At 43.0% G+C, this 25,260-nt stretch overlaps 1 protein-coding gene across 2 annotated transcripts in view; it reads left to right on the top strand.

Moving 5' to 3' along the window:
* The window catches only part of SGK3 (serum/glucocorticoid regulated kinase family member 3), an 86,361-nt gene that overhangs the window by 28,077 nt on the left and 33,024 nt on the right, over positions 1-25,260 (top strand). For both annotated transcript variants that reach the window (XM_060243676.1, XM_060243675.1), the window contains exons 2-4: positions 22,689-22,879; positions 24,559-24,642; positions 24,749-24,821. In XM_060243676.1, coding sequence (XP_060099659.1) covers positions 22,802-22,879; positions 24,559-24,642; positions 24,749-24,821 — 235 coding nt within the window. In that variant the 5' untranslated portion in view covers positions 22,689-22,801. The remainder of the gene's footprint in view (positions 1-22,688; positions 22,880-24,558; positions 24,643-24,748; positions 24,822-25,260) is intronic.

The raw sequence follows: 25,260 nt of genomic DNA, 5'->3' as shown, positions 1-25,260 counted from the left end.
TGAACTGAACGTCCGTGGAGAAGTCAGCGTCGTCTTCTTGGCTTGAAAGAAAACGGTGGGTTGGTTGAACGAGATGAAGTAGCCCCACTTGAGTCAGGAGATGAAGGAGAGTCAATGTTTAGTTGTTTAAGAAGATCACAGCCGGAGGTGAAATCAGAAGCTGTTAGCCGAAGGCCCTGGTGAACAACCAGTATCTGGATAGGAGAAGCCCAGCAGAATCGTATTTTGTGTTCAAATAGTGAGTTTAGAATCGGCTTCATTTCTTTTCTATGCTGCAGGGTTTCCGGTGAAAGATCAGCTAGAACCAGGATCTTTTTTCCCTTGTAGAGTAGACCCTCTTCAGATCGGGCTCTCTGTAAAATCAGGGTTCTGGTCCTGGAGTCTGGAACTGTGGCGAGTATGTCTCTTGAAAAGTCTTTTGACTTGGGCTGTAATGCCCCAAGACGGTAGGCAGAATCAATAAGAGGGGCGACTCCATCTTGGAGGTGGAGGGCTGAAGCAAGCCATGAGGCAATGAAGATTTTTACCTCCTGGTTCTCTTCCGCCTGTTCTGGCAGGCCTCTAAATTTCAGGTTAGCAGCCCTTAATCTGTTATCCAAGTAAAGCACCTTCTCATGGAGCCTTAGGTCTGAGCTTTGCAGGGCTTGTACAGCCTCGTGGGCCACCGTAGCCATTTCCAGCGCTGAGTCTGCAGTTTGAGTGACTGCTGAAAGCGTTTCATTAATTTTTTTTAGTTCTAATTGCAAGGGGGTAATAGCTTTGCTGATCTGCTCCCCCATTGTGACCCCTATTGAGTCCTCCAAGCGTGAAATCGCTGCTTGAAATGTTTGAGTTGTTAATAAAGAGCCCTCTTCCTGAGCAGGGCCGGGGGAAGAGCTGGACGCCATTTCAGAGAGAGGTAAGGGCCCGGGGCTCGTTGGAAGAAAGTTTAGTACCTGCTGCGTCGGTGTGGCTTTCGCAGGAGTTTTCTTGGCTGCCTTGTTGTTCCCTGCAGTTCGTTTGCCCATGCCAGGTGAAAGAAATAGTTGGGAACGGGAGCAGGAGAAGCAGGAAGGGACTGTGAGCCGGGAGCTGCCGCTTCAAGCGTCCGCCATCTTCCGCGTCGCCGCCCGCTCCCAGAAAACAATCTAGAATATCTTGCCCCAGTATTAAATTTTTAGTTTTGGCAAAAGCTAAAGGAATGTCAAACATGCTTTTCTATTTTAGGAAAAAAGTCAAAGTATCAGTATCACTATATCAGTAAAACAGAATTTTTGTCTGAAATATTTTTCTACTATTGATCTACCAGGGTTTTGGTTTTTGGCTTTTTATTCCATTTGGCAAAAAACCCAAAGCTAATACTCAGATTAGCTTTTTCTCTTCCAAATTATGCTAAAGGTCTGTCATCTATAAAGGGAATTGCACAAAATTGACAGAATGTGTTCATACTACCTCATTAAAATGTAGTGAGGTTTAGCATAAATATTGCAATATTTAGAACAAAACAAAATGGAACACTTGCATAACAAGAAAAGGAGGTCACAAGTCAAGCTCTGTCCTTGTTGTTGATCAATCTTGGATTACAGAATTTCTCATCAAAAGCATTCTCTCCTCTTTCTCATTCTGTTATCACAGTGAAACAGTACCTTGATTTAGGTCACTTTTCATTAAACTTTTGTGGAAACTACCGGCTACTAAGAAAAGAGTTGAAGAAGAAATATATTCAATATATTTCACGCTCACTAGGTTAGGATATTTCATTATTGCTTACAAGCAGGGATTCACAACAAAATGTCATGGACTATTGTGGCTTGTTCCTCACCTGTTCTCTGGTACTCATGGCTGTAGGGCAGTCTCCCTAAATGATGTTCAGAGGGTGCTTTGCCATTGCCTGCCTCTATGTAGTGACGCTGGCATTCTTTAGCAGTCTCACATCCAAATACTAAGCCTCTGAGATCTGGCTATGTTTCGGGATTTTAAGAGCCACGTGGTTATGTCTCAAGCTGAGAAACAAAATCTGTTCACTAATCACACCAAAGACCAGAAATTCAGCCCTATGGGTAATCTGCACTGTGGTTACAGAATAGGGAGTGGAACAAGAAGCTTACTATTGTCCCATAACAGCAGTTTTCATATAGAAACTTCTCCATGGAGCTAAGGAGCTGAGTGCTGTAGCTTAACTAAGAGACCTTAAGCACCACCACCCCAAAATGCCATCCTGTAGTGGCTGTTCTTTACAGTATGGTGGGAAGAGGGTAAGAAAACAGTTTCTTGTCTTTCCTCAGCACAACCTTCCCTTTAGAACTCCCTCTGAAAAGTCCAGAGCATGGAGGGAAGACAACTTTTCCTGTTAAGCGACACCAATATATACGGTCTCAGAGGGAAATTTCCTGCTGTGCTGTTGGTGAAGAGTGGGAGGTAATAAGTAGTTTCCTCCTCACTTGTCTTTCTTAACAATAGTATTAGAGGAACAGTTTCGTAGCCTAATTTCAGTGGAGGAAAGCAGAAGTAGCAGCTGTCAATGGGAGGGCTTTCTCTTGTGCTCTGCTATCTTGCTTCCAGCATTACATGCCTATCTAGTCCTCATTCTACTTTTTCAGGCTTTCTCCTCCTCTTACGGAGATGGGTGTGGAAAGCATGTTTTATTGCTTATTTATTGGAAGGTTCTTCCTGTTATACAGAAGATCCCCACCTTTCTTTGTTCTGCTCTAGGGATCCACTAAATGTCCCAGGAGGAATGTTTGGGATGTGTATGAAATAGTTTGGAAAGTTTTGTCCTATTTGCTCTTATCCCCCAATTTTATCTAATTTGTTTTTGTTTTGCTTTTCTTTTAGTTGGCTCTCAGCTGTTGTGTTCCTGGATCATACTGCGTCATCCTCAGACTGTTTGGTTTGTTTTTGTTTGTTTTTGGGGTTTTGTTTGGTTGTTTTGGTTTTTTTCTCCCTTTTTTGAATAGTTTAGAAACTCATAAATCTTCTTCGTGGTCTCTGTGCAGTCCCACACATGGGTCTTGCCGCAGGCAACAGATCCGTACCTCAGAGTTCTAATAGCTCATCTATAGCGCTTTTTGGCGTGCTTCCCTCCCACTCTGGGGAGCAGGCACCAACTGCGCATGCCTGGAGTGAGGGGGAGGCGCCATTCCCACTCAGTTTCTTCCTTTCCGCCGCCCAGACAGCACCTACCTTGTTGCGCTCCTCTATAACGAGCGGGAGATTCGGCTGCCTCGGCCGCTTTGCACATTGCAAAAAAGCATAAGTCCGACAAGAGTCCTTCGAAGCACTCTGACGGCCATAAGGCTTCGAAGAAGTCTCGGCATTCAGACTCGCCGAGGTCGGATCCGAAATCGCGTCATCCGGATTCGCCAAGACCACGCAATCCGGCTGCGTTGGCTTCCGCTGCGTCTGCTTCGGCTCCGAGGAAGCCTCGCGATCCGACCCCATCTACCTCGGGTTAGGCGTCCACTCCGATGGCTTCGGATCCCATCATCCCGCCTGAGCTCTTGGCTCCATCCGACGTCATTTCTGAGATGCCACAACTGACTCCTCATTTCCCGCCTAGGGTGGAAGTCATCCCGATCGGGTCCCGCTCTCCTTCGATTCACAGCGAGCTACATGATAACATCCTGGAGTCCGACCCTTCGCCTAAAACGGCCCGCTTGAGATTTAAGCCTGGCTCTTTTCGGGACATTGCAGTCTCTCCATTATATTGAGAGTCTTTTACGCAGGTCTCTACTCAACGGGTCCGGTCTTGTTCTCCGATTCAGTGCCGATTCAGTCCCCGTCGCCGTACCAGGATTATCATAGAGGTCGTTACGACTACTCCTCTCCTTCCCGGTCACCGTCTCCTCATGTACATCGGATCCGCCAACGCTACTCTCGCTCCCCGTCCGAGCTGAGCCCCCGCAGATCCCGTTACCGTGATGTCGACCTTGGCCATGACGTATCGACCCCTCGAATCCGAAACCTCCGTGATTCTCCCCATTACCACTCCCACCTTGACTACCGATATCAGTATCGTCATGAATCCCCATACTACCCTTATGATGACCTGGAGTATGTTTCCCATCGAACCCGTGAGACCTATCGACCCCGTGAACCATCCCGTTCCCACGACTTACAGGAATATGTCTCCCCTTGAACCCGTGAGACCTACCGACCCCGTGAATCTTCTCAAACCCAAGTCCTTTCCAAACCGTCTGCCACAGTATCCGTAGCCCCAAATACATCCTCTCATCCTACCAAGTCTACTCCTCCGAAGCTTCCTAAAGATCAGTCTTCCTCTGCTCCTACTAAGTCTCAAGCGTCACCCCATCCAGAAGACGCGTCACCCCATCCAGAAGACTCCCAATCCGAGATGGGCACATCGGAGCCCTCAGATTCCGAGGACCCCCCTGTCTCTACCACTTCGGATTCCATACAACCTACCCGACTTTCCCCGTCTGATAGTTCCAAAGCGTACCTTAACCTTATTACTACCATGGCTGAGGCCCTTCATATCCCTGTACCTTCGGATTCCCCTAAGGTCTCTGATATCGTCCATGACCTCATTCAAGTTGATTTCCCATCTGGTTCCATTTTACCCATGTTACCTGTTCACCTTGAAGACTTACGCGAGTCCTGGGACAAACCGGCTTCTATTCCACCTACTTCCAAGCGCCTCGACTCCCTTTATCGCATCCATGCACCCGAATCCAAATTTTTAGCCTCCCACCTGGCTCCCAACTCAATTATAGTTCATTCAGCCACTAAATTGAAGCCATCCCGTCACCCTATCCCACCTGATCGTGAAGGCAGGAAGTTGGACACTCTGGCCTGTAAAAGCTACAGCCTTGCATCTACAAATTCAAAGCTTAAGAATTATCTGGCATACTTCGCTGCATATACTTACAACCTGACTAACCAGATTACCCCTCATATTCCTTCCCTGCCTGATACTTCCCAGAAGGTTGTTTCCAACTTCGTCTCTGAGCTGTCTAGAGTTTTGAAACAGCAAATTAATTCCCTGAGACTTGCTGTATCCTGCTCATCAAAGGTGTTTGCCTCCTCGGTGGCCCTACGCCGTCACGCTTGGCTTCGGTCAACCAATCTGCAGCCTGATATTAAGCAGAAGATCGAAGACCTGCCTTTTGATGGCCCTGGCCTGTTCCATGCCTCAACAGATGAGGTTCTTACATCGGTTGATGATGGCCGTAAGAGAGCTAAGCGCTTGGGTGTTTCCCAGCCGACCTCTCAGCAATTCAACAGGCCCAAACCTTGGAGACCACCTTTCCAACGTCGTCAGCGTTCCCCCAGGCAACATGACTATTGGAGGAAGAAGCCTCCATAACACAAGCAGCCCTTCCAACAAAGGCCCCGCTCTCAACCTACAAAGAAGCCTGCACAGCAATCCAAGCAGTCTCTTTGACTTTCCTCTCCTATCCACTCCACATATGGACCCTCTTTATCGCACACGTCTTCTCCCATTCTACCCAGCTTGGACCTCGATCACCACGGACTCCTGGGTGCTCACCATCGTTCGCCTAGGCTATGCAATCAAGTTCGTTTCACCACCTCACCGCCATTACTTTATCGTTACTCCACCCTCACCTCACCTCCATCAAGAAATTCTGGACCTGCTCCAGAAAAATGCCATAGAACCGGTTCCTCTTCAATACCGCGGGACGGGGTTCTACTCGAGATATTTTCTGGTGCCCAAGAGGGATGGAAGCAAGCGTCCTATCCTAGATCTTCGGAAGCTGAACGAGCACATAATGTACAAGAAATTCAGAATGATCTCCCTGCAATCCATCCTCCCTCTGATTCCCAAGGGCTCTTGGATGGCCTCTTTAGATCTTCAGGACGCTTACTTTCATGTGACCATCCGGCCTCAGCATCGGAAATTCCTGCGTTTCGCCATAGGTCAAGATCACTTTCAGTACCAATCCCTGCCATTCGGCCACTCCACCGCACCCAGAGTGTTCACCAAGTGCATGGCAGTGGTGGCAGCTGCCCTGCGTCTCCGAAATGTCCCTGTGTTCCTGTACATAGACGATTGGCTTCTGATTGCACCAACACAGCACCAACTGAAGAGGAACCTTGATACAACCCTCTGTCTGCTGTCCTCCCTGGGCCTTTGTGTGAATACCACCAAATCACACCTCACACCGACCCAGGACTTGCAGTTCATAGGTGCGCGTCTGTGTACGTCCCCTCACCTTGCTTTCCTCCCAGAGGACCGTGTGCAAACTATAATTCGTTCCTCCCGCTGATCAGGGGTCAGCACGTCCAGATCTCCATGGACAATATGGCTACAGTATTCTATGTCAACAAACAGGGCGGTACCAGGTCCCTTCGGCTGTGCCGCATAGCCATATTGCTCTGGAAATGGTGTGTCAAGCACAACATCTATCTGACTGCCATTCATCTTCCAGGCGTGGAGAAAGTTCTGGCTGACTCTCTCAGCAGGACTCGGATAGACGACCACAAGTGGTCCATCAATCAGATCTATCTCCATCGCATCTTCCTGTGCTTCGGCATGCCCAAGATCGATGTTTTTGCCTCGAGGAGCAATGCAAAATGCTCCCGCTTTTACACCAGAAGGGGCAACGATGCATTCTTACACGTTTGGAGAGGCCCCTTGCACTACCTGTTTCCTCCGATCCCCCTTATAACGTGGGCGTTACTGAAGATTGCACGAGACGGCACGGACTGTATTCTCATTGCTCCATGGTGGCCACGACAACCATGGTTCATGAGACTCCTGCAGATGTCTCGTCACACCTACCGCCGCCTTCCTCTAACAGGCGATCTCCTGACACAAGCCAATGGCCAAGTGTGGCACCACAACCCACAAGTGTGGCACCACAACCCACGGATTCTCCTGGCCCTTACAGCGTGGAGAATCCGTCCATCTCCCTATCCGCAGAGGTAGCTGAGGTTATCCTTAACGCAAGGAAGCCTTCCACCAGACGCTCCTATCATTGCAAATGGAAGCGTTTCTGTTCCTATGCGTCTTCCCAGCACTTACGTCCGGAGTCTGTGCCTCTGCAGTTAGTCCTTCAATATCTACTTTCCTTACAGCAATCAGGACTCTGCTATTCCTCGTTAAAAGTTCATCTGTCTGCCATCTCGGCCTTCCACGATCCTGTTGATGGACAGACAGTCTTTTCACATAAGTTATCCAAGTCATTTTTAAGGGGCATGTTGCACCTTCATCCTCCGATTAAACCTTTTGTTCCAGTTTGGAGTTTGTCCCTAGTGCTTTCATACCTTATGAAACCCCCGTTTGAACCCATGGCCACGGTGCATCTCAATCTGCTGTCCTGGAAGACCGCTCTACTAGTTGCCCTTACTTCCAGCAAGCGGGCCAGTGACCTATGTGCCTTCCGCCATGATGCTCCTTACACGGTTTTCCATAAGGATAAGGTTGTCTTCTGACCGGACCCTTCCTTCCTTCCCAAAGTTGTATCCCACTTTCATTTATCAACGTCAACGTCGTTACCAACTTTCTTCCCTGATCCAAAGGACTCTGGGCAAAGAGCTCTGCACGCCCTTGACGTCAGAAGGGCTTTGTCTTTCTACCTTGCTCGTACACAACAGTTCTGTAAGGACCGTAACCTGTTTGTGGCCTACGGTAACCCTCACAGAGGACACAAAATCTCTACCCAGAGATTATCTAAATGGGTAGTTAGTGCCATCAAGTTGTGTTACGAACTGGCTAAGCAGCCCTTACCCGAAGGCCTTAAGGCTCACTCCACCAGAGCGGTCTCGACGTCTTCGGCTTTCCTGCATGGCGTCTCCCATTATGCCCTGGACGTTCGTGCGAGAAGGGACGCCTCCTTTGGCCAAGCGGTCCTCAGGTCCATCTTCCACTGAAGTCATTGGTGAGTGTATCCATTTCCATCTATAACCTATATGATGTGATTATGTGAATGTGCATATACTTGGGTGATGTAACTAACATTTTCCTTCTGACCAGCACCCTCCTCCAGGACCATTTAGCTGGCTAATCACCCATGTGTGGGACTGCACAGAGACCACGAAGAAGATAAACAGGTTGTTTACCTGTAACTGATGATCTTCGAGTGGTCAACTGTACAGTCACACACGCCCACCCAACCTTCCCCGCTGCTGGCCTCCTCTGCTTTATATTTACCTCTACTGAGTGTCAGTGGCGGCCGGAAGAAACAGAGTGGGAATGGCGCCTCCCCCTCGCTCCAGGCATGCACAGTCGGTGCCTGCTCCCCAGAGTGGGAGGGAAGCGCGCCAAAAAGTGCTATAGGCGAGCTATTAGAACTCCGAGGTACGGATCTGTTGCCTGCGGCAAGACCCATGTGTGTGACTGCACAGATGACCACTCGAAGAGCAACCTGTTTTTTTCTGCATACTGGAGAGCCTCTTGAGATTGTAGAAAGCTCTAATTCATCTGTGGGTGGCCCTGTTGTATGATTTGACATCGGAACACAAATTACACTGCCAGAAGGAATGGTTGTGCAAATTTCTAGCAGTGTAATCAGTCAGTTAAAATAAGATTCATGGCTTCAACACAATTACTTAAGTCATCTCTTGAGTGTAAGATGGCTTAGAAGAGTATGAGACAGTGGGAAGAGGGAACAGTTCAATAGTAGAGCATATGCTTTGAATCAGTCCTTGGCACCTCCAATTTAAAAGGATCTCAAGTTTCAGGGCTGGTAAAATCCCTTGTGCAACCTGGGAAGCTGTCTCCAATTTGGGTAGATGAGCTTGATTGTTTGACTCAATGCCCACGAGTTCTTGTATTGTGAGAAGGGGAGAAAAGTACTTCTTTCTCCACTTTCTCCATCCCATGCATTATCTGAATGAATTTACATTCAAAATACCAAGCTTAAAAACCAGGTCTTCAGGTGCTTGTATTGAGAAACAATAGAATGTTGGGTGATTAGTTGGTGATGATGTTTGCCTCTAAGCTGCTTTTTAAGAAAAACTCTTATTTTGCTGGTCCCTAAGCATCAAACTGAACTTAAAGGTACAACAGTAGATGACACTTTCATTTCCCATTCCTTTAACAGTTAACAAATTTAGACCTTCCTTTATGCCGTGGAAGGATAATCATAAGTGATGTAAGAGAGAGAACAATATGGATTCATGAACAACATAAATTCTGAGAGCTGGGCGGGTCCCTGTGCAGAGAGTCAGCCGCCCACACACTGTCCCCAAGCTATGGCCTACAAACCACTTTTGATTTAGAAAATACAAGCTCATCCTTGGTAAAAATAGACTTGAATAGAATCCCAACATTCATTATTCAGTGACTAGTTTCATGATATTATGCTGAAGGATGTACCCATGAAGCCATTGTTAGCATTCCGGCAAAACCTACCAATCTACTTCAGGTTATTTGTCACCTAATAGTAACTTTGGATCCAAAAGGCTGCTTACCTTGCCTCAAATGTCCTGATTGTCTCTATGACCTTTAAATAGTAGGCTAGCATTCCAATTGTGCTTTTCTCTGGCTTCACTTGCCCTGCTGCCGTGATGCTTAAGGAACCACTGTTGTGCCTGAGAGTCTTCCACTTCAGTCTTTTCTACCTGCATGATTGCAGGATACAGATGCCACCAGATAGATAGATCAGATTCGTCCACGTGACTGTGGGCTTTTGAATGTTACAGGGACACTGTGGGGTGAACCCAGAGGAAAGGTGCCTTCCCTGGTGTTCTTGGCATTTAATGAGTACTTATGATTGGTAAATTCACAAGTATGTTTCTAACATACCGGTCTAACATACCGGTAATGCATCTTTTCATGATCACCAGTTTTATAACAAAACAATTTTCATGTGATAAGTATGTGTTCTAGAAACAATTCACAAAAACAAATGTTTTGTAGAGTGCAGATGAGATATACCTTAGTATTTGCTTAGACTCAAGAATACAAAATTGAAAAATAAATAGTTTAAAGAATATAGTAAGGGAAAATCTGGTCCTCCCGCCTACTCAGTGTGCAGTATTTGTTTGAGTGCAGCTATCTCAGTGTTTTGGTTAATGTTTTATAATTAATGGTACCCGTCTGTTTCTCTTTGAAGGTTTTATTTTTTTTTATGACTCACTGAATGAATATTGAATGTAATGTTGGCACGAATGATAGCAGGCATGCAAACAGGATTTCATAAACTGATATCTCTGTATGGACACTGATAAGCTTGTGTTAGCTCCTTTTAAAAGGGTGGTGTTTAGTTTTGGGAAGATCCAAAATGCTGTAAAAGCTAGGGTTGCCAAGTCTGTGTTGAAAAATACCCGGAGACTTTGGGGGTGGAGTGAGGGCAGGGTTTCAGGAGGGAAGGGGCCTCAACAAAGTACAATGCCATAGAGTCATCCACCCTTCAAAGCAGCGATTTTCTCCAGGGGAGCTGATCTCTGCCAGCTGGAGATCAGTTTTAAAAGCAGGAGATCTCTGGGCTCCACCTGGAGGCTGGCAACCCTAGTAAAAGCAAGGGCTTAGGTTTAAAAAAGTAAAGCAAGATCACATGATGTTCATTTGCACTATTTTCTGCTGGTAATTATTTCAAGCAAAAGATTTTTCCACCGTGTTTTTTGAATTCAGAATGGTGGAAAGAATATAAGAAGAACCTGCTGGATCAGACCTGTGGTCCAGCTAGTCCAGGATATTGTTTTACACAGCAACCAGCCGACTGTCCTGGATTACCAAACAAACAGGGCATAGAGGCCAAGGCCTTCCCCTGCTGCCTCAGAGGTTTGCTTCTTCTGTAGATGGAGTCGTCCTTCAATCACCATGGCTATTGATGGACCTTTCCTTCATAAACCAGTTTAAATTCCCTTTAAAAACTATCAATATCCATGGCCATCACTACCTCCCCTAGTAGTTAATTTCAATTTTTTAAAACTTTATTTACTCATTAAGTAAAGAAGTATTTCCTTTTGTCTAGCCAGAACCTATTTTCCAACAATTCCATAGGGTGCCTCCAAGTTCTGCTACCATGAAGAGGGAGAGAAAGCTTGCTCTGTCCATTTTCTCCAACCTCTGCATACTTTTATGAACTTTCTAGCCATCTTTTTTCTAGTCTGGAAAGTTCCATGAACTCCAGCTTTTCTCATAGGAAGGGTGCTGCAACCCCTAATCATCTTGCTTACCTTTGCACTGTTCCCAACTTTGCATATCCTTTTTGAAATACAATAAACAGAAGTGCACCCAGCATTCCAAATGAGGCTGCACTGTAAAAAGGTATTAGAACGCCAGCAGTTTTATTTTCAGTCCTTTTCCTGATCATTCCTTATCTGTATTGGGACTCTCCTGTAACTGCTTTTTGAAAGGCTAAATTACATGTTGGGGGAGTTGGATCCTCAACACTATGTGTGGTGTGGGTCCAGAGAGTACATTTTCTGCTAGCTTCAAATGTTCTTGACTGTGAAATCAAAGATACTTACATAGTTGAAAAGCACTTGGCAGTTTAAAAAAATTAGGGCTCTTTCCAGACTGGGAAACTAGTGATACCCCTGATGAGTTCATCATTGTATGTTCAGTTGTAGAATGATCTTCTGTTCCTTGACAAAGCACAGGTGGAGGCTGGATAGGTATAGGGCAACAGTACACAGGCCTGCTAATTCCCCATAACAGCCTTGTGTGCCAAGTACCTATGCTTGAACATAGGGGAAGTCTTGTCTAGAAGTTTTAATTATATTTATTTAATATGTTTGATCTCCTGACTTAAACAGCTTTTATTGTTGTAATGCACATTTGGTTGTTTTTATCATGCATGTTTTATTCGTTTTTCATTTAGTATGAACTACTTTTGTATGAAAACTTCAATACCTAACGTGAAATCCTGCTGGGTGACCTTAGGCAAGTCACACACTGTCAGCTTAATCTACCTTAGAGGATTGTTGTGAGGAGAAACTGGAGAAGAATGTAAGCTCCTTTGGATCCTCACTGGGGAGAAAAGCAGGGTATAAATGAAGCATAATAAACAAATAAATGCATTCCCTCACCACTGTATATGCTGTGTATTTGCTCCTGAGAAGTACAATACCTAACCCTAAATAATGCACCAGTGAATTGTCACAGGTGCTAACTAGGTGATGTAACTGAAAATTACCAGTGCCTATCATATGTGCACATGCTCATCCAATTGTATCTCCTCATTTTCTCAACTTTGACAGAGTCTGTCAATTATGATCTTGTTCTACCTATGAAAGACCCAAATTTTGCGACCACCTTTCTTGTGCTTGACACCAAATTGTTTGTAATCAACACGCTGTAAGCCCCAGTGGTTCAAATCATTGGTCCATTGAGTTTAGCAGCAGCCAGGTAAATGCTGGGAAGTCTTGTTCCCTTATTTTTTGTCTCCGAGGCATTGGTTTTCACAGCCATGTTGGTCTTTGAACATGGAGGTCCCACAGCTGTTTCTGCCTGCGGCTCTGTTTTCCACCAAAGTGAAGGAAAGTGTTGCCATACAGGAACAGGAAATTAAACCACCACAAGCCTCTAAGAGGTTTCATTATTTAATATTTCATTATTTAATATTTTGAACAGTTTCAATTTTTCCAACATAGAAGAGATTCTTTCACAGACAGTTGCTGTTATTACCTGACAAAAAGATCACAGAATATTCCCTTTTCTGAGCAAGGATGAAGGCATCTTCCTGTGTTAGAATTTTCAAAAGCAGAGAACGTTTGGACTTGCTGTTCATTTTTCTTTGCATACTAATGTGAAAATACTTCGAGTATATAAAACAGAAAGGTGGGATATAAATGCCTTTAATACTGAGAGTCAGCTTTGAAATTTCATGGGGCACATGTGAATCCATCTCCCAACAGTGACTTTAAAGCAAAAAAGTACAGAGATCAGTTCCCCTGGAGAAAATGCTTTGGAGGGTGGACTGTATGGCGTTGTACCCTACTGATGTTCCTGTTCTCCTAGACTCCACTCCCAAATTTCCAGGAGTTTCCCATCTTGGAGCTGGCAACCCTTAACCCCCCCCCCCCAATCCCATGCCAGTGGTCAGGGAGGATCTGGGAACCCTATTTCAAATGGTTGGAAGAATAATTCACATACCCTACCTCCCATGTAGTATTTCATATGGTCCTCTGTGTAAAAGGAAATTAGGAACTACCTCATAAGACAGAGAAAGAAAAGGAAATGCATGTTTGTTTGTTTTTTAACTCAGAGTTAAGCTGGGCTGTAGTTGTTCTTTCCTCTGGAATTGCATTTTTGTGGCAGGGCTATGGATGGGTAACTCAGTTGCCAGCTGCTGAGGCCAACTTGAGGGAAAATGCTGTCCCCACTTGCTATTTACTTGCCAAACATTTTAATTAGGGTATCACAAAATTGCTTAAGTTCATATCATTCCTTCTGTAAAACTGAGGCAGTCTCCAGCACATTGTCACAGAAGACTCTTCAATGTTTTGCCATCTTGTCTACAGTTCCTAAAGTTACTGAGAGAAATCCCAGATACCAACCATAAACACATTTACATCTGAGCCAAATATAGTATAGAAACAATAGGATATATGGAATACGTTTGATGGCATTGATTGTTAAGCCCTGATGAAAAATGATACTCTGTGTGTCATATTATTATTAAACAGCCATATAACTGAAGGTGACAGCATTTTACTTGGGGTGAAGCTAGGGATCTAAATGTAGTAGCATGTTTGAATATTGGAGTAGCATATTTTGTCTCCTTTCCTTGTTTTTATTTTGGCCATTTGGGGAAAGAAAGTGATTTTGGTATTGCATCTTAGAGGCATTGCCCTCCTGTACTAAATATGTTTGCTTGGAAGTAAACCTTGCTGATTCCAAATACATACATTACCCTTTAAATGGTAGTCTGAATAGTGTGCAAACAAGGAATACATGGAGAAACCTACAAAAGAAGAGCTTGTGCTGTTTTTGGAAACTCCTTTTAGGCCTGCAGAGCCCACCCCATGACTGTATTTCCCAATTCCATACTGATGTTGCCGCATCCATTTTACCCAGCAGGCTCAGGAAATCCCAGAAGTCAGAATAAACTGTCCTGTGCTAGCATTGGCTTGGACTGCGAAACATAGAATGGAAAACAGGGTTAATTTAGGTCCTTGTTTACCTTTTTTTGGCTTCCTTTCTTTACCACCTCCATTGTCGGAGAAGGACAGCAGAAAATGTGTTTCTCATGTTTCTGTTGCATCCATAAAGAACAAATTGCAAGCTCCTACGCCCACAGTTTTCCTCTGGGCCATAGAGGATGGTGTTTAGCCCTTCATCATCCACTGGATTTCAGTATTAAAAGATAGGCTCCTTGCTTTGTTGGGAAAAATATGTGTCCTTTAGATAGCTTTCTTTAAGGGATTAATTGGCAGACCTGCTGAATCTTCCTCTCTTGCTGGAGAAACGGGATTATGGCAAAAAGCATTCTTTCAACTATGTATTGCATGGAAGCTTTCTACTTTCTTGGCAACACCAGATCTGACCACACTGATGTGATGATGCATGCCACAGGAAACCTCAAGGCTTGATTATTGTTACACACTCTATGTGGGGCTGCCCATGAGAACTTCCTGTAAACTTAAGCTGGCACAAAATACAGCAGCCTGCTTGGTCTCAGGATGCTAACAACCAGGAGCATATTATGCCAATCTTGGGCTCTTCCCTGGCTTCCCATTTTATTTCCAAGTCCAGTTCAAGGTGCTGGTACTTATCTTTCAAGCCCTCATGAACTGGGACCAACATACCAGAAAGGCTGCCTCTCCTAACATGTCACTATGATGCAGCTTACCTGTTCCCAGTAGAGTAGTGCTATCATCTCCTTCTGGCCCTTTACCACTTTCTGGGCATTGCTTGTTCAGCCACCCCTCTACTCTGGAGCAGCCTCTGGAGGAGGTGAAGAAGGGGGCCACTACCTGGGTTATATAACTTGAGTTATTCAGGTAGGCACTTGGGATAAGGTGAGTAACTGTTGTGAAATTAAGGGCACACTGAACTTGTATTACTTTATAGCTGCAGTTTTGTGGGCTGTATATAATGTTCTATTTTGAGAATGTTTTTGTGATTATATTGATCTAATTAGCTTATTGTTTTCTGCTGATGTTATTAACAGTCTTGATCCCCAGCTGTACTGGAAACAGGTAGACTATAAATATTGTAAATATATAATATTTTTTTAAAATTCCCCTAGTATCAATATGATTTGGATTTAATTGCACAGGATGTACAGATCATCTTCTGCTAACATGAGACTCTCCTTGTGTTCTGTGGCTGTTCTAATTCACGCTGTTGCTTCTGATAAGTGGAATATGTCCACCCCCATCCTTGGCAAGTGTACATATTCTGTCTTTATGGTTTCACTTCCTAATTTTTGAAGTGTGGAGACATTTTCATTTCGCCTTTGCTGTACTGAAAGGATACGGCATTGTTTATATGGACCTCTGTGGTGAATAACATTTAGGTGGGCTAGTATCTGAACATTTGCTATAGTTACAGATAATTTAAGAGAACTTGATAAATCCATTCTGCATTCTTCTGAAGTCTGAAAAATGTTTTCTGACAGTTTGATCACAGTTTATCAGTGTGTGGTGGTATTTCCCTCCATGATTTCTGTGGTTTTGGTGCTTGCAGAAGGATTTACTTTTACTATTTCCAGACTGTTGAGCTGTTTCCGGTCACTAGGAGTTTCACAGCTCAAACACTGGCTGCATTATTCATACAGTCAGGTGCTTTAAAGCCAGCAGGGAATGTGTCTGTGAACTTGAAAGAAGTACTGTGATCTGCTGCTTCATTCCATTTGTTCCAAAACTGTAAATACTATTACAGTACTCCAGAGGTATCTGTCCTGTATTTGGCTGAGCTCATGTTTCAGGGTCTTTCAATGAAACCCAGAAACATAAATCTCTTTCTGCCCCCCCCCCCTTGTGTGGTGCAGTATACAGAAAGCTGGATTTGGATCTGAGTTGCTTGGTTTCAAACATGACCTCTGCTTGGCATGGAGTTGCTAGGACAATCTGATCATAGCGCAATAAATGTGCCATTGCTATTCATTTATTGAAAGTCTGTAGGATTTTGTCATAATTCCTTGGATCCTTTGCTTCATAGTGACATATAGCTATCAACAGGGAAACAGTACTGTTGCAATGACTTTGCTGTTTGCCGGGGGGGGGGGGGGTGTCATTATTATTATTTTGCTAAGAAAATGTAATTTCAATTCTCACCACATGATGTGAACTGAGCTTAGAAAGCACATATATGTGGAATGCAACATGATCGTACAAATATTGATGACTATGATGTTGCTGTGTTTGCTGTTCGTAGGTGACTGTAGGCCCTCACCTCACCCTTCTGTTGATAGTACCCAGCTCTGTCTTGGCTTAACTTTGCGCTAGAGAATATGTCTTCTGTTTAGGATGGCACTATTAGTCTCCAATCCATGTGATTACAATTACACATGGATTCAGGGAAGATGTCAATCAACTGTAATGTTCGCATCCACCCTGAATCTCAGTGAGAAACAAATAAAATAACTTGAGCTTAGTAGGGTGACTTTCATAAATACTAGAAAGAGAAAGGATGGGTTTTTACCTAGCCTTATGTCTCTGTGGGGCAAGGGAGCATATTTAGAGCTTCTATTCCTCTTCACAGGACTTTATGCTTCTTTGTGTGGGATAAAAGCAGGTGAGAGGAATGCACACTCAGACTTCTTGAACTGATAGGCTTCCTTAAAACAGGAGGTTTCCTGGTGACTTGGGGGGAAGGTTGCTGACGAAAATTACACATGTAGATTTCATGAGGTGCCTTCCTTCCACCAGTTTAGAGTCACAAAAATTAAGGAGGGTACTAGCACGCAAGTATTTATGCTTGGAAATCATTTTGGAGCTAACCTTTGAGTTCATTTTTAATTATCAGAAACAATTAAAAGTTTATATACAGGAAGAAATCAGTCTTGATTCTACTCTCACCCACTATTAGGGCTCCTTCACATGACTGTTTTGAGCCTATGTCAGCTGTGATTTTTTTAAAGCTAAATCTGCACAGGCTTTCACCCATGATGATCCTGGATACAGAGCTTGTCACATGCCTTCTGTTTAGTGGCTTGGGCTCAGATGAGCTTTCCCCACTCAACTGCAAATGCTTGGAAAGCAGCAGTTGATTACAACTACAAATCTTCTCCCCAGCCTTCTTTCTTTCCTTCCAGCAGCTGTAATGAAAACATGGATCATGCCACAATTTTGCTGTATTTTTTAAAGGTTGTTTTGAGTCACAGAACCATATATGGGGGAGCATAAGTGGTACACGTGGACAACACTGTTTCAGAGAAATTCTTATCTGAATCACCTGTGTCTACTACAGAACTGTTTGCAGTTTCTGAATCTCTATAGTTTTGAGAGACTCTTTATTCTGTAGACTATTGCAGGGGTGGCCAATGGTAGCTCTCCAGATGTTTTTTGCCTACAACTCCCATCAGCCGCAGCCATGCTGGCTGGGGCTGATGGGAGTTGTAGGCAAAAAACATCTGGAGAGCTACCGTTGGCCACCCCTGGACTATTGTATTGGTTTTTGCAGGGTTCCTAACACTGCTGGAACTAAATAACAGTAATAACTTTCTGATCAGGATGAAGCTGCATCTTGCCAGTGGGCATCCAGGGATCCCATTTTGAGGGCCTTTCCCCCTCCCCCTTAAGATCTAAACTGATTGGACAGGGGGAAAGCTAGGGAACAGTCAGAACTGCTGCAGCTATTTGAATCAGTATTCCAATAATGGTAATGTGTATCCTTCAAGAACCATAAGCCCATCCACCCTTAAGAAGCAGACCTCCCACTACTGTGTACAGCTTGTTTTTCTATTAAAACCTACTTACTGGAGCTCGGGTGTCAAACATGCGGCTTATATGCCACATGTGAAGAGGGATCCCTGAATAATTAATGAATACCTCAATAATAATAATAATAATAATAATAATAATGGAAAATATGGTTGTGCCTTCAAAAGAGAATGTCTGATGCAACATTTAGAATGACTGTTAAGAGGCCCCTCAGAGGAGCTTCTGCTAAACTGTTAAAACCAGACAGGCTAAGGGTGTGAATCCAAGATAACAGGGGCCCCGCAGAGAAGGAGCTTCTTGCTGATAACACAGAAGGACAGAGCAGGGGGAAACTACAAGAAATTACTGGAAGGAAAGCAGGAGGTGGAGCATTTGAATTAGATAAGAGGGGGCTTGTCTGCTTGTTTTGGGGATGAATACAAATGGTCAGAAGGCTGATGATTTTAACTTAGTCATTTTGAGCTTATGCTGACAAGTTCTACTTTGATGTCAAAGTAAAATACCTCGCTTCAAACCAAGCAATGTGTGGGGCTTCGTTATTTACCTGCTACACGTGCAACCTCCACAGGGCTTTTGTCTGGCCCATAAGGAACTGTCTGTCATCTGCTTCCTTCATCACCATTTTTGTATTTCTCCCCTGTGATTGAGGCAGCTGAGCAAATCAGCCTCTGGCTCTTTCCCTCTTCCCCAAGGAAGGAGGAATCTCAGCCAGTGGAGAAGCTTGGCTGTGTAGCTCTGCTTTGCGATTAAAAGAGCCTGGCACAGTTCTAGGTTTGATTGAGAGAGCTCTAGCTGTGGCAGGCTCTCTCAATCACACAGCAGAGCTACAGAGCCTAGCTCCTCCATTGGCTGATGCTCCTTCCTCATCCTCTCTTGGGGAAGAAGAAAGGAGCCAGAGGCTGCTTTGATTTGTTGTCTCAATTGCAGGGGAGAAATACAAAAAGCACCTTTAAAACCAACACAGTTTTGTTCAAGATAAGAGCTTTTTGCCTTGATACAGTGTGTGTGTGTGTATGTTTGTTAAGCTCATTTTGCCAGCACTTTCCTGGGTCCAACTGGTTTCCTTCCCGCTTTTCACTATATTCATTCCCTCATGATTCAGACTTTGTCAGTAGGACAGCAATTTGAACTATTTAGAAGAGGAATAACAGCAAGCCAGTGAGGTGGATTAGGCTGAGAGTGTGTCCCCATCACATTTCCTTTGTAGAATGGGGATTTTGAACCTAGGCTTGCCAAATAGTAGGCTGATGACACAAACCAGATAGTAGGCTGATACTGACCACTATAGATGACTGTCTTGTCTATTCTTGCACTGCCTCATAGGAGTCAGTTATGAGGTATTAGAAATGGAAGAGTAAAAAATCAGCATAATAAATGGAGGAAAGAATATCAACAGCCTTTGATATGCTGATGACACAAACCTCTTGGAAATAAAGAAGGCCTGCAAAATCTGATCAGTATGTGTCATGGTGCCTTCACATGTTCTTGACCAGCACACAAAGCAACTTATGCACACACCCCGATCCAGTTTGGTAGCTCCCTAGAACAGTAGCAAAGAGAAGTTTCTTTTGTTGCCCAGTCTAGCTACTGTCTTTTAGGTTCTGTTTATTGTAATAGAAGAGATTTAATCCCATGTTCAGCTGTTCTGTTAAAATGGGTTTCAGATATGGCAGAATTGCACCTTTTGTCTTGAGTATACAAAGGATAAATCAATACTTTTTCTTTTTCTTTATAATGTTATTTATTAATAAAAATATTTATACACTATCTTCTTGACTCAAAGTCCTCTTCCGGTTGGCATACAACTGATTGTACTTGAAAATTTAGAATAGAAGGCTGTAGTATGGTACTTTGGTAAATGGCTTTGTTTTACTGTTTTACTGTTTTTACTGGTTTATTGTTTAAATGTTGTAAATTGATGTATTTTAAAACTTAATCCTATGTTAGAACTTTTGTGTTGGGAGCCGCCCTGAGCCGCTTTGGTGGGAAGGGCGGGATATAAACTAAATTAAATTAAATTAAATTAAATTAAAATGAAAGTTTTTTCTGTTAAAATACCCTATTTTAATTTTCTCAAAGGGAAATGAATCTTGAAGTAGCTGCATCCTGAACACATGAAGAAAATGTGGGTTACCATAATCTATAATTTATCAGTTATATATATGTTTACAACAAATCTTTCACTGGATTTGAAATGTTTTGTCACTTCAGCCAACACAAGCATGGGTGTCTCTGCAGTTGGAGAACTGCATCATTTTATGTTTTGAGAATGAAACATTAGACCTTACCTGAAGGTTCTTTCTCTCCAGTGGGGGCAAAGTGAGCAGAGGTGTGTCCTAACCATTTCCTGGATGGCTTCCCCCCACTGAAGGAGAATGCTAGGAAGCACTGGCAGTTTAAACACAAACATCTGTTTTAAACTGGTAAATATATATAGCCAGGTCAGGCCTTCCTTAGACTGAATAATTGTCAGTGTTTCTTGTCAGACTGAGACCATTGATCTTTCAAAGTCGGTACTGTCGACTCTAACTGGAAGTGACTATCTGGGGTGTCGGGGTCTTTTATATCATCTACTACCTGATCCCTTTGACTGGAGATGATGGAGGTTTAAATGGGACTTTCTGCAGGCCAAGCAGATGATGCCCCACTGAGCCCCCACTCTGGAACAATCTGAAACTGCTAATAAAAGGATTCTCAGGTTTTTCTTTCACTGTCTGCCTGACACAGCATCCACAAATTCTAGGCAATTGGCCATTGCTTATTTATTCCAGTATGCTTCCATGCAGTGTCATCTTTTACACTGGAAAAAGCTAGCCCAAGCAATCACAAGAGATCTTCCTGAATCATCATTTTAAAAGGAAATGCTTTGCAGCCTACTATGCCCTCTCATAGCAACATTTCCCGTTCTCTGTCTCTCTCTGTTTAAAATGGAGCCTGAAGAAGAATTCTGTTTATCTCAAAAACTACTTCATTAGTTTATAAATGTCAGTCCTAATAAAGATATAATAATACTGATATTGTTTCTGTCCATCTTATGGACCAATACTGTATATTTTATATCTGGTTGAGGCTATAGACTTTACAGCCTTTAATGTCCACACACAATTTGTTAAATTATAACATCTGTACTACTGTGTTAATCTACATGGTTATATATTTGTGAAATGCAGTGCTTTTTTGTAGAAAAAGCCCAGCAGGAGCTTATTTGCATATTAGGCCGCACCACCTGGCCTGGGAGAATGTAGCTGCTGCGTGGTGGGTCGGTCGGGCCAGCCAGAGCTTCGCTCCTGTGGGCTCCAGCAGGAAAAAAAAGCGCTGGTGAAATGTGTTCAAGTATAGTGGCTCTTGATGGTTTCCACATGAGCAGTATAGAAAATGAAGTAGCCTGTATGAATCTCAGATTAAATAGGTAAAATCATCCACTTTTAAGTCCGCTATTAATAATTTCAGTTAGTAAACTGCTTCTTATATGTGTTGATATAATATTTCCTTTCTTTAAAATTATCCTAATATTGAAATGTGATCGTTTACAAAGGCACTTAATCCTGTCTCTGCATGATGAAACATTGTATTCCATTGAAAATTGTATGTCCTTGCTTAATACTTTTATTAAAGTGTCTTTATTTTCCTTGCAGAGGCAGTGTAAAGTTTCTCTAATTATTGTTTACATCCCATCCTCTCCTCTAAGTAGTTTAGAGTGTCATATAGGTTTTCGCCTCCTCCTTTTATCATTACAGCAACTTGGTGAGGTATGTTTGGTTGAAAAGCAGTGACTGACCTAAGGTCACTCTGTGAACATTATAGCAGAGTGGTGATTTGAACCCAGTCTTCCCAGTCCCAATGTGTCTGACAGTTCATCTAGAGATCCTAACTGCTACAATCTTTTGCATGCATGCATTCTAGTGAGCAAGTTCTATTGAAACAAAAATCCCAGCTTCAAGTATAGGCTAAGCTGAGACTGAGAGGGAAAAATATCTTGAGGTCGTAGTGGATAGCTCAGTGAAAGTGTCACCAAGTGTGCTGCAGTAGTGAAAAAGGCAGTGAAATGGAAGATTGGGTGGGGGTGCTGCAGATTCTATAGGTGGCACCACCCTTAGTGCTCCTAGCCTGCTAGTAGCCATGGTGACTGAGGGGAATCTCTACCTTCAGAGGCACTGATCCTCTGAATTCCAGAGTCAGGAGGCAACATCAGAGGAAGGCCTAAGTCTCTATGCCTTGTTGGTATAGAGGAACTGGTTGGCCACTGTGTGAGATGAGATGCTGGACCATTGTCTGATCCTGCAGGGCTCTCCTTATATTCTTATGAAACCAGTTCAGCTAACTTCTGAATAAACGCACAGAGGGATTGTATGGTCCTCTTGATCACTCACTAGGTGGACTTAGATAAGGCACTGTTTTCCTCAGTTCCTTTCCTACAAAGAAGGAACACAGTTGTGCTGGCCTACCTTTATGAGTCTGTTGTAAGGATTATTGAGAAAAATTTATCTTCTAGCCATATTATGATAATGAAAGCTGTTTGGGTATTATGTATGCCCAGGGGTGGAATTCTAGCAGGAGCTCCTTTGCATATTAGGCCACACACCCCTGATGTAGCCAATCCTCCAAGAACTTACAAGTCTCTTTTTTATAAGTTCTTGGAGGATTGGCTACATCAGGGATGTGTGAGCTAATATGCAAAGGAACTAGAATTCCGCCCCTGTGTATGCCTTATTCATCTGGTGCATTAAAACATATTTTATGTCCTGCATATGCAGTCTGCAAGTCTAACCGGTAGCAACATTGTTGTTTAACCCTTGTATCCTCTTCAGTTTTGTTTTCCATTTTCCCCTCATTTGCTCTGTGCAGAACTAGGATCAACTTCATTTAGCAGAGCTTAAAGTTTAGGTGGTAGACTCAAATAAGAATGGCCATATTCTGAACTTTTTTCATTTATTTTTTAACTTAAGGCTTGCATGATGGAATTTAAATTGACCCAAGCAAGGCTTGACATTTTGGATCAATACTGCTGACACTTTCTTCATTTTGCTATACTTGATTATTTGCTCAAAGAAAGCATCCAATGGATTTCAAGGAAAGTTGCCCAAGTGTTAGCATCCCAAGCTCTGATGAACATAGAGTGAAGAAAAAGAGATTCACAGTAAGTCTGTAAACATAAAACATTTGTACTCTCACATTCTGTTGTTAGTGGCTTGTTATACTTTGTGCAAGATCAGCTGCCAAAGCTTATGTGTTTTTCTGAGTCTGTAAACACCGTAAAATAAAAATGTGCAGGTGCCTAGGGATTTTACCACATTTTATAATTAAAATTTCCTGCCTACATCTGAGATCAAGGCTGTGGCTATCAGAAAGCTACAACACAGACACATCTTTTAAAAAACACATTAAACTATAGTATTTTCCTCCTTTGTTCCTTTTTACACCCCTGTTTTTCCTTTCATTGTTTCCTGTTCTTTTTCTCCATACCATCCCAGTAGCTTCTCTCCGTGATTTGTATTTATATTGTGTATGTAATTTTGGCATCAGTCTTCTGTGTATTGTCAGTGTACCTAACCACTTCCATCAGATAAAGACATACAATTATTCTTGAGAGGCTGTGCCCACAAGTCAGTTTGTCTGAAGAGACAATATCACAATACTTTTTAAAAAAGAAAACATGTACTGTTCATCTGTTCCAATGAGTACTTTCTCCTTAAAGCTGAGGAACATTAAACATTATGTTGGATTTTGATTTCTTCAGTAGAATGTAAACACCTTTGGAGTGAGTGCAAGGTTTGCAACTATTTTTAGTAGCAGTGTTAAGAAGTCCTCCTTTGTAATCTCTAGAAGTGAAAGAATACTAGCTGATAACAGCTGTAGTAGATATTATATTTACAATGGTCTGAAGTTCTTTAAGTACATAGATAAACAGAGGTGGTAAGAGCCACCTTAACAAGGATATTCCACTGGAGTTTTTAAGCCTTGTCAAGAAGGGTGCCTAAGTGGTGTCTAGAGCCATGAATCTACTATGTGAGATGAGATTCCAGCCTCTGAGCGTACTCAGAGTCCTTTCTGATCACATTTTTGCACGCTCAGCCAGGCTGTTGTAAATCTTTGACCCAACCATAAGTCAAAATCTTCTGTAAAGCACAAGTACTGCTTCAGCTTTTCAAAGAAGGGACTGATGGCACCTCATACTTCACCCATTGGGATTGCAATGCTTCCAAAGGTGTCTTTCCAACACACTTAGAAAAATCTCTGATATTAACAGGAACACAACCTGGGGTGTGTGTATAAAACCAAAACACACATAAATAGGCAGAGTATGAACTGTACAGATTTATGCTCAGATAATAAAAGGTTTTATTATAAAAGGAAAATGAGAAATTTACACAGTACTTTAGAAAGCAAGAAACTTCAAAAATTGCAAAATATTTGAAAAGTGTAAACATTTGTGCACTGACTGATGCCAGATGTAAATTTGGGTAGGATATGAAGTTTGCATGCATTGTATGTACACTTCTCTGACTGTTGCCATTTCCACTATGTCTTCAGTCCATGTGGTTTTTCCAGACTGATAACTAGCAGAAAATTCAGCCATTCGTAGTTTCTACATAGGGAGGACTTGTAGTTTCCCATTGCTGGTGCGGCTGCTGATCAAGTGCAGCAGCAAAGGGGCTTCCACATGGCAGGTTTCGCTGCAGCTTACCTGCATCAGACCTGGATCAATGGCCACTAACATTTCCTAGGACAGCTACTGAAGGTTTGCATTTTTAAATAAAATGGTATTCGAATATTATAGCAATATAATGTTAACAATAGGGTTTTTTGTCACTTCAGGTTTACAAAGTTTTGGTCTCAGTCGGCAGTAATGAGTGGTTTGTCTTCAGGCGATATGCTGAGTTTGATAAACTATATAATACAGTAAGTAAATGCAACTGTTCTCCCCTCTGCCACCCAGCTGTGTTAACAATTCACAGTGACAATTAGTTACTTACATTCTGTGATCAAACGTCATTGTGTATTTCAGCTAAAGAAACAGTTTCCCACCATGAACTTGAAGATTCCTGCTAAAAGAATATTTGGAGACAACTTTGATCCAGGTAAAAGGCTTTTAGGTTACCAACAGGCCTGCAAAAAAACATCCTGCCCCTTTAACCAAGTATTAATGGGTAGCTGAAGAATGGAGGTAAATAATATTACCTGGTAAATAACAGGCCTCTTTTAAGGGTGGGACACCTTTTCTCTCTCTAGGCAGATGGCAACCTTATATGGAGATCACCATCTACATACTAAGCAAATGAATTGTGGATTCTTGGGGGTGTTATATATGCCACAAGTCAAGACTGAACATATTGGTAACTTGCCAGTAACATTCACAAACAGAATTGATGTTGCCTGATTTTCAGAATGCAAAGGATTGTTGCCAGAATGCAGTGCCTGACTACTACGCTTTCTGAAAGTTTCCACAGAGGCTATTAACTTGCCTTCTAGACAAGGTCCTAGCTGGCTGCCAAACATGTAACATACACTAAATAAAAG

The sequence above is a fragment of the Heteronotia binoei genome, chromosome 7 (assembly GCF_032191835.1).
Source record: "Heteronotia binoei isolate CCM8104 ecotype False Entrance Well chromosome 7, APGP_CSIRO_Hbin_v1, whole genome shotgun sequence".
NCBI lineage: Eukaryota > Metazoa > Chordata > Lepidosauria > Squamata > Gekkonidae > Heteronotia > Heteronotia binoei.
This window is presented reverse-complemented; position numbering and strand designations above follow the sequence as displayed.